At 42.2% G+C, this 10947-nt stretch overlaps 1 protein-coding gene across 14 annotated transcripts in view; it reads left to right on the forward strand.

Annotated features, from left to right (window-relative positions):
* caska (calcium/calmodulin-dependent serine protein kinase a) overlaps positions 1–10947 on the forward strand; it is a 186488-nt gene that overhangs the window by 96310 nt on the left and 79231 nt on the right. For all 14 annotated transcript variants that reach the window (XM_079663596.1, XM_079663602.1, XM_079663594.1 and 11 more), the window contains exon 5: positions 675–747. In XM_079663596.1, coding sequence (XP_079519722.1) covers positions 675–747 — 73 coding nt within the window. The remainder of the gene's footprint in view (positions 1–674; positions 748–10947) is intronic.

Here is a 10947-nt window from a genome sequence, read left to right on the forward strand (position 1 = left end):
TCCACCACACTTCAAAATATCCCTCTACACCAGGGGGGTCAAACTCAAATACACAATGGGCTAAAATAAATGGGTACTAGTGGAGGGCCGGACTGGTTCAATGTTTATTGCAGAACTTATTGAAATGAACTTATTGCACATATTAAACCTGGAACTAACAAAGCTTCAATGATTGCCTATAAAAACAACATCAAACATTAAATAATCAGTTCATTCATTTCTTATGGCTCTATCTGCAGCTTCTCCAGAGTCACTTCTTATGATTACATTTTCCCACAGGCTAACAACAGCTTCAACAAAACTATTTCCCTCAAAGAGAAACCAAACATGCCCTGTTGTCGTGAGAGAGAAAGTGCAGAAGGAAACATCCATTAAACTCAGTGTGCTGCTCTGTGATGCTAGCTCAGATACTTGGCATCTCATCTTGGGTGCAAGGTCATCAATGTTTGGGCTCAGGCTCTGAGCTGAGGAGACCCTCAGGATGGAGTGAAGGTGTGAGAGCAATAAACCGGAGGGCCTGATCTAATAGGAATTAGAAATTATCCTGAGGGCCGAAATTAAATCCACCACGGGCCTGATTTGGCCCCCGGGCCTTGAGTTTGATGCATGTGCTCTAAATGTTACCGCTATGATATAATTATAATAATAATAACTGTATTGCGTCTCTCCTTTAGTCACTACATGAGGCAGATCCTGGAGGCGCTGCGTTACTGCCACGACAACAACGTCATCCACAGAGACGTCAAGGTACTTCTATATACTTCACTTTACAGCACGCTCAGTGTTGCAGCTGCAGAGGGAAGGTTGCTACTGAGGAGACTTTATCTGCATCTGTGCACTGAAAGGAAATGTGTTTTGGAGGTCAGTCTGTAGAAGCTTGGTTTGGGAACTGAAGGGTGGCAGATCGGACAGCAGCAGAGGTAGACGTGCAGTGTGTACCTCCTGCAGAGGTGTGTATTCAGCCAGCTTTGGGACAAACCCCCCTCTCTCCCGCAAAAACAGGAACTCTCGTGCATTTTTGCTTTTAAATCAGCCTCTTTGGACCCACACTTATAAATATGAAGTATTTTAAAACTCCCCAAAAGCGTGAGGTGCTTGGTTTTTGCAGCAGTCCCTGTAAATATTCAAAACCTAACAATCAGACACGAGGGTATGAAATATAAAAATTCACTCAATCTTCAAGTTAACCATTTGAAATGTCTCTTATTCTGTGCAGTTTGCTAACGGTACTTAGTGTGCAAACAGAGCGGGAGGACGGTTTGGAATTTGGCCAATGAGTGATCCTTATTGGATTATTAAAGTGTCTTCTTCTTCTCTAAATATCAAAGTACAAAAAGGCTTCAAACTAATCTAGATATCAGTTTTCTGACAGCTAGCCTATTGTATAGCTTGAACACATGAGATGTGCTCTTACTGTATTTCCCCTGTAGAATCAGCATGTGATGCATCTCACTGCGTTTCTCCTCACCCTGACATTTGCTTTTTCTGTAGACGTTTGCATCTGTTTGAAAACATGCATTTGCTACAACATCAGTGTGTCAGTTGTGTGATTCCACGTTGTGTGAGTGTTCGTTGTGTGTTAGTTCTGTGCTGCTATTGTTTCTACATTGTGTACCAGAGGCAGGAGAAACAAAGTGAACCAGGGCTTTTCTTTCAGAGCGTCTCCTCCGTCTCACTCTCTGCTTTCACAAACAAGCAAACACACTCCCACACACACAAACGCACGCTCACACACACACTCACACACACACACACACACACACACACACACACACACACACACACACACACACACACACACACACACACACACACACACACACACACACACTTCTCCCCAGTTCAATGCTCTGTATGTGATATGCAGCACTTCCCCTGTTATTGCCTTGTTTCCAGGAGCCTCGTATCGTTTCCCTCTGAGTCCAGTTTCTATCTTCTTCCTCAGCTTTGTGCAGGTGTTAGTCATCGTTGGTACACACATGTTAATCCGTCTTCACTCCCACAATGCACCCTGCTGAATCACTGGCTCAGGATCTGTGTGTGTGTGTGTGTGTGTGTGTGTGTGTGTGTGTGTGTGTGTGTGTGTGTGTGTGTGTGTGTGTGTGTGTGTGTGTGTGTGTGTGTGTGTGTGTGTGTGTGTGTGTGTGTGTGTGTGTGTGTGTGTGTGTGTGTGTGTGTGTGTGTGTGTGTGTGTGTGTGTGTGTGTGTGTGTGTGTGTGTGTGTGTGTGTGTGTGTGTGTGTGTGTGTGTGTGTGTGTGTGTGTGTGTGTGTGTGTGTGTGTGTGTGTGTGTGTGTGTGTGTGTGTCACACAGAGAGCCCTCTTGAACACACACTTCCTCCTCGGACAGTTCTCTTCTTTTTTTGTGTTACCCTCTTCCCCAGAGACTTTCTTTAGGAATCATTAGATCCATCGTCACGTTTCAGAAAGAATCAGAACATCTGAGACTGGAGATGTCACACAAATCTCATCCTGTGGGTCAGACTGCGCAGAAGTTCAACTTGTTCAACTTGTTCTACTTCCTCCGTGTTACTGTAGAGCAGGGGCACTCAAACTTTTTGATTAAAGGTCCACTTGTGAATTTTATACAAGGTCACTGGTCCTTATCAATGCCAGTAAAGTCCGTCCGTCCCTCCCCCCCCCCCCCCCCCCCCCCCCCGGAGCGGAGCAACGAAACTGAAATGAAGAAGCAGTTTCTTGCGGCGAGCTATGCATTTTGAGGGGGTTTCCTGACATGTCGTTGCAGTAAATTAAAGGGTGTTTCATGTTGTCGTGGCTGTGGACCTTCTTAATCTACTCCATTTGGGGGCCCCCTTCTGGTCCGAGCACTTGCCTGTCTGCAAACGGCGCCCCTGTATACACACACACATTAGATACATACACACAGTATGGTGGCTTAAACTAGTGGGAGAAATGGCACTGTTTGTCTGTAGCCAAAAGAAGGCGTTAGAAAGTCAAGGTAAACTTGCAGTCTGCAATGTGTGTCACGTTCGTGCACACAAGTGAATATATATGCACGTTCATTCTCACAACGCGTCAGACACAACAAAATATACATACATTTACATCAGAACGTTTTAATTTGCTTCATTTGGTATAATTTGTATTTGTTATAATGGGACACAGGGTTCGGTCCGTAGTTTGAGAAGCCCTGCTGTAGACCTTAGCTGGTGTGCTGATATGTAAAAACACATACATGAGATCGTTGATTAGTGCGTTGGATCCTAAACATCGTCTACTTTCAGCTTCTCAGTGAGGATTTGCTGCCTTTCCTTTTTTTAAAATTCATTATAAAATGTGTGTTTATTAGTTTATGAGTGTTAGTAATCAGTGTTGGGACTAGCGCGTTACAAATTAACGTGTTACTGTAACGCAGCTATTTTTTGGCGGTAACTAATAACGTTATTAGTTACCTATTCCCATTAAGTAACGCCGTTATAGTTACTGTGATTTAAATGGGTGTGTTACTGCGTTACATTATGTGATCCATCCGAACCGAATCTCCCTGTGGATGTAATTTACAGGCGAATACAGCGATGTCCTCTCACAGCACCATGGAAAAGTGAACGTAACCAGAGAGGAGTGATGATTGGTTAACGCGGGGTAACATTTCAGGGTAAGCCAATCAGAGACAGAGTTGGGCGGGTCTTGCCTTATTGGGAAAATACACACACGAACACTTGCTAATGCTAACCATAGACTGATGCTAATACACACACACACGGCAACGCTCACCACCACACACACACACACACACACACACACACACACACACACACACACACACACACACACACACACACACACACACACACACACACACACACACACACACACACACACACACACACACACACACACACACACACACACACACACAATGGCAGATGCAAGTATCAGCGAGAGCAGCAGCGCATTTGCAACTTGGAAATATAACCACTATTTTCAATGTGTGGGGATAAAGGATGCACAAAATATTAAGGTAAAAATGTAAAGTGTGTGCAGGACAGAAAGCATTGTCCACATCGAATAACAGCAATGCCAATCTCCTGAAACACCTAATGTACATGTGAGGAGTTGTCTTTTCTCTTACTGTGCCACAGAACAACACAAAAACTTGTATTTTTATTGTTATTATTTTTAAAGTAAAATAAAGTAACTTGTTACTAGTTACTTTTATAATTTAGTTACTAAATTATAAAAGTAACTAATAAAGTAACTAGTTACTTTTTGAGAGCAGTAACTACAACTATTACTGGTTACTTTTTAAAAGTAACTTGCCCAACACTGTTAGTAATACAATCAAAACAATGTGAAAGACATGTATCACTTTTTCTGACAGTTTGAATAGCTATTTGACTGCAGATCTGAAGACTAATTGATAATACATGATGTAATTGTTTGTTGAAGCCTATGGATGTCACCAGAAACTATACGTTGGGTACCATGTTGAGGCCAATATTTGGAAAACTGATAGACGGTGTGTTAGTAGTCTAAACTCACTACTGACGCACATGTTTTTTCCACTTAAATGTTGATTAAATGACATGTTTTCCTCATAATGTGTTATAAAATCTGTAAATGATTTAGTTAACGTTAGCTTTTAGCTGTAAGCTGCTATCTGTAGGTTGTTTTCTATTGGCTGCTGCTGTCTGGTGGTATATTAGAGTTGCTATTGTGCATTAAAGCTATTTCAGTAAAAAAAAACTAACATTTGTTGAAGGTAAATGAAAGCCTTATTGTGTAGTGTTTAATGTGGACATGTCAAATGTTGTTTTTGGGGAGAAACTTCAAGTAATAGAAAGAGATGTTTTCACTTAAGCCCCTGTCACACTGTCCCGAAATTGACCCCCCGATGGACACACGAATATGGAATTGTGAGTTTCTCACGAAGATGGCCCCGAACCACACGAAGGCAACATTTACATTACATTTAAGACATACAACTGCAACGAAAGTAACACAAAGGATTATGTTAAAGTATTATGATACTGTACTGATATTTTCAGACTTTGTTCTTTACTTTCTCCGTCTTTATATGTAGAAGATATTAAGTTTTCTCCGTCATGTTGTTTCCATAGCAACAACAACTTCCTGTCAACTCGCCTTCAAAATAATATGTTATATCTTTTTTAGTTTCGCAGAACACAAATTGGGTTATTTACATAATATATTTACATGATTTTGTTGTGCAATAAAACAACCAGATGGACACACGATAAAGGAAAGGTTAAAATTCGGCTCTGATCGTAACGACATCGGGACATTCGTGAGGGCATCTTAAGCCATCGTATGACCGCCGGTGGGGCTCCGGCAGCAACTTCGTGAGCGGTGGCAAAATCTTTGGCATGCCAAAAAATTGCCGAAGGACCGTGAAGGTTCATTTTCGTGTTGAATTCGTGTCAATTTTGCCCTTCGTAAGGCCATCGTGAGAGCATCTTGTTATCATCGGTGCCATCGGGCATTCGCCCCGATCAGAGTGAGGGCGAATGCCCGATGGCACCGATGATAACAAGATGCCCTCACGATTTGACAAGATGCCCTCACGAGTGCCTTACGAAGTTGCCGCTCCCGAAGTTGCTGCCGGAGCCTGAGAAACTCCACCGGCGGTCATACGATGGCTTAAGATGCCCTCACGAATGGCCCGATGTTGTTACGATCAGAGCCGAATTTGAACATTTCCTTAATCGTGTGTCCATCGGGTGTCAATTTCGGGACAGTGTGACAGGGGCTTTAGAGAGAGAATACTGACGTGTACCTTTCTAATGAGTCGTTCAATTATAGTTTGTTGAATGTGAATCAAAACTAAGATGCTTTTTGCAAAAATACTTTGGTCTTTTGTTGAAGGAGTGAATAAGATATGTGGTTGTAGTTTAGATCAAATGATGCGTACTGTTGGTTAACATGCAGTAAACAGTCGATACAAACACACAGTGTATTTCATTTTACACAAATGCAGCTTTGTCATTGGTCCACTTCTTTATCAGCATCCAACAGCGACTGTGGAGCGACTGTCTGTAGGTTATCTGATGTACTGCCCTTTAATGACACACACACACATACACATACACACACACACACACACACACACACACACACACACACACACACACACACACACACGTCCTTGTTGAATATGGATCAGCTCGAGTGCCGCATCTCTCATGCATGAAAGTCACTGAATTCATTGAAACCCTGATGTTCATAAACCACCGTGATGCCTCAGTATTTAGCTTCTTCACCAGAGACAGCAGCACCGCCATGTTTGTTTCTATATCTCTATCTCTATAGATCTGTGTGTCTTCTTCACCTTTGGACCTCCTGCTGACGCCACTGGAATAATTAGGTTATCTGGCTCTAAGTTTGAAAGGTTATGCAAAAGCGTGCTGTGCAGGAGTTGAGGTCACATAATCAGACGAGTATATACGGGAGGGTTGCCTCTAATTAGTAAGAGAAATAGTAGACAACTAGTTAACATGCTACGTGCACATGGCCGTTTAACATCATTGAATCATCACTGTTGTACCAAAGGATGCTCAGAGATATCCTTCTTTCCAAAGACAAAGAACCAGGGCCCAGGAGTTCAAAACTTTTAATCTCAATCATATCCGATCCGATTTTGAAATCCCATTTTTTGTGATCCAGGATCAGACAAGTCGGCCAGATTTTGTCCCTGGAGTTCAAAGCAATTCAGGATAGGATCAGCCTGATCCAGATTACCATTTGTCAAGATGACTAGATCCTGAATATCAGTGCTTTAATCCTACCCATCGCCACCTAGTGGACATGAAAAATAATACAAGGAAGACAAGAGACCACATCGCAGAGACATCTATAATGTTTAATTATATTTTTTTATTTGAAAGGTGATGACAGATGATGGACTTTTTTTTTGTTGAAGATATTTTCACTTTAATCTAAATTACATTTGTGATTGACAATCTTTGCTGTGATACTTTTATGAGCATAAACATTTATGTCATCAACATTTGGTTGAAAACAAAATAGGCCACCACAAACGTGAGCAAAAATGGAAAAAATAAAATGTATTTCCCATGAAGGCTAAAAATGGTGTATTATTTCAGTTAACAAACTTTGCCATCTTATTTAAATTGAAACATATTTTAAAATAAATTGTACAGTACATTTTGCTCTGGTAATCCACTGGAAATCCACCCCTCTGGTGGGATAAGGGTAATCCAGTTTTTTGGGATCAAACTGATCCCAATCCTGTGTTGTTGGTTTGAACTACCCGTTTTGAAGATTTGATCCAGATTAATGCTTGGATTGGATTTCCTGATCTGATCGGATATCAAAGTGATCCTAATCCTGTTTTTTGGTTTTGAACTCCCCAAAATCCAAATCTGATCAGATAGGGATTAAAAGTTTTGAACTCCTGGGCCCTGGTGATTAAAACAGGGAAATACAGCATTTTGATCTGCAGACCCCTGATCCTCACGTCGTGTTGAGCAACCTGAAGAATCCAGATGTAAAATATAATCAGGGAATATAACGTTCAGGGAATATTTAAGGGAGAAGTCGCCTCTGATAAGTGAGAGAAATGAATAAAACTAGAGAACTAGCTGACATGCTATATGCACATGACCGTTTAACAGCATCTTGATCATAATGAAATCATTACTTCAGACTCAGAGAGGTCTCCTACTTTCCAAAAACACAGAAACATGTTGATACAAACTAGGAACAAAACTAAATTATGCAGTTTCATGTAAAACAATCTGTGTTTCTACTTTTCAGCTACGTTTGCTCAGCTTGCAACCGGTTTGCACTTACTCTGTTTTGATTTACACTTAGGATATGTGGCCCAGGTTTTAATGCACAAGTTTGAGTTTCCTTTGCGATGTGTGTGCTGAGTCACGCTGTGTAGAAGTGGAAGTGAAACTGAAAGTCTGATCTTCAAACCACTGATACTCACGTCGTGTTGGGCAACCGGAAGGATTCATAAAAACAGCACAAGATTTAAAACATAATCAGATGCAACGTTCAGGGAATATTTAAGGGACACGTTTCCTCTTATTAGTTAGAGAAGTCACCAAATGATGCACAGCAGTTTCCTCCTTTCAAAAACATACAAAACTGGTGATTCAAATTAGGATAAAAACAGCAAAAAGTCGATGTGTTTCCCTGCACACTGTTCCCCTCCTGCTAACGTTAGCTCAGCACCAACCTGTTCAGACTAGCTCTGTTTAAACCTACGCTTTACTAGGTCATGGAGCTCACTTTTGAGCTTTGAATGCCACCAGCAGTGAGTTTCCTTTGCGGTGTGTGTGCTGTGTCACGCTGTGTAGAAGTGGAAGTCATGCTGAATGTCTGATCTTCAAACCACTGATCCTCACGTCGTGTTGAGCAACCGTAGAGAAGCATGACTTCAGAGGTAAACCGTGAAATGAACACAGAGACACGCACCGTACAACAATCTGCAGGAATGCTAAGAAAGAGATCTGCTGTCAGAAGACTCAGCAGGTTTCTCCTCAGTGACTTTCAGAGTTTGGATTCCTAGAATAGTCTCTCTGCGGGAACTCTGGAACTTTTGTACAAACATTCGTGACTTCTGGAGGTGTTTCTTTCGCCCGTGTGAGAGAGAAACTGTGGTTGGAGTTGGGTTTGAATCTAAATATTGCACTGTAACTGTGTGGTAAGCTGGCGTCGGTCACAGTGTTGGGTCATTCCTCTAAAAGACATACACACGCACGTTAGTTCTCTTTATGCTTAAGTCTGTTTTAGTGTTGAATAATCACAAAGCTGCTTTCTTTGGCTGTTTGTGCATGTCGTTAAGCCCCTTTCAGACTGTCCCAAAATTGACACCCGATGGACACACGATAAAGGAAATGTTCAAATTCGGCTCTGATCGTAGCAACATCGGGCCATTCGTGAGGGCATCTTAAGCCATCGTATGACCGCCGGTGGAGTTTCTCAGGCTCCGGCAGCAACTTCGGGAGCGGCAACTTCGTAAGGCACTCGTGAGGGCATCTTGTCAAATCGTGAGGGCATCTTGTTATCATCGGTGCCATCGGGCATTCGCCCTCACTCTGATCGGGGCGAATACCCGATGGCACCGATGATAACAAGATGCCCTCACGATGGCCTTACGAAGGGGAAAATTGACAAACGAATTCAACACGAAAAGGAACCTTCACGGTCCTTCGGCAATTTTTTGGCATTCCAAAGATTTTGCCACCGCTCACGAAGTTGCTGCCGGAGCCTGAGAAACTCCACGGGCGGTCATACGATGGCTGAAGATGCCCTCACGAATGTCCCGATGTTGTTACGATCAGAGCCGAATTTGAACATTTCCTTTATCGTGTGTCCATCTGGTTGTTTTATTGCACAACAAAATCATGTAAACAGATTATGTAAATAACCCAATTTGTGTTCTGTGAAACTGAAAACGATATAATATATTATTTTGAAGGCGAGGAAGTTGTTGTTGCTATGGAAACAACATGACGGAGAAAACTTAATATCTTCTACATATAAAGACGGAGAAAGTAAAGAACAAAGTCTGAAAATATCAGAACAGTACCATAATACTTTAACATAATCGTTTTTGTTACTTTCGTTGCAGTTGTATTTCTTGAATGTAATGTAAATGTTGCCTTCGTGTGGTTCGGGGCCATCTTGGTGCGAAATTCACAATTCCATATTCGTGTGTCCATCGGGTGTGCATTTCGGGACAGTGTGACGGGGGCTTTACAGAATGTGTTCCTACGGGGATATTTAGGGCTCGCAGCTCCTTCCGAGGCACTGCAACAAACTTTAGCGCCGGTAGGAAAGGACACCGAAGCAGCAGAAAGCAGAAAGTGTGTGCAACATTAGCTTCCTGTTTCAGCGGTTTGAAATAGCTGCAGGGTCTGATTTGTTATTGCTGATATAGAAATGTTGCATCTGCAGGAGATACTCAAATAGAGAGATTAGAGATACTCACACTTATATTAAGACACTCAGGATAAAAGCTACTGCAGCTAATTGGAATATTTTGCATGTGAGGCTAAGGGGCGGGACATCTCTGAGCGGGTGACCAATCACAACAGAGCCAGCCAGCTCATTTATTTACATGTGTTCGAATAATTGTCGAATTTCTTTATTTGTGTTTGTATTATTTATGCACATGAAAACATGTGTCACACAGCATTGCAACTAATTAGACGCAAACATGTACCTATACCCCGATGTCGTATTTCTATCACCACCGATAGATAAAGTGAATAAAGATGTAAAGACTAGAAAATAAATATTAAAGTCAGTCGTGCGTGCCTGGATGAATGCAGATTGTAATCGATCCACCTGAGGCCGACAGCCAGATTTAAGCCGGTTTCAGTTTGATGTTGTCAACATGATTAGCCGCCCTCGAGTCCTTTGGGATGAATGCACTCCAACTTAAATAAATCTCACTTTAACAAATATTTCATGGTCAGCGGTAGAGAGAAACCTGCTTTACAGATGTGCTACACATATCAAATCCTCCACAGCAGCAGATCTTATTTACTGTGAAGTGAATTTCCTCTCCGTTTGAGCAAATGCCAACTTCTGCATATGAATAGGTTCATCTGATGGAGATAAAAACCCGTTTCCTAGCCTGAATATTTGCATGTCAGCTGTTTGTACACACTTTGACGTCCCTGTGGTGCCCTCAGAGGAATGAGAGCTGCTTGTTAGTGTCTGTTTGTGAAGATGTGTGTGTCTGCAGAACAGATAACGGCTCCTTTAACGGCCTCCAGCGGGCCTTGGAGTGTCGACCATGAGACTCTGACATTGAGCTTTCACACACACACACACACACACACACACACACACACACACACACACACACACACACACACACACACACACACACGCACCTGCATACAATTAGTCTCAAACTGCTGGTGATAAATGAGCCTCAGGTGTCCAGGTTGGACGGGGAACTTGTGTCGCTCAGAGCTCGTCA

This window comes from Notothenia rossii, assembly GCF_949606895.1.
Source record: "Notothenia rossii genome assembly, chromosome: 2".
In the NCBI taxonomy this organism is placed as follows: Eukaryota; Metazoa; Chordata; class Actinopteri; order Perciformes; family Nototheniidae; genus Notothenia; species Notothenia rossii.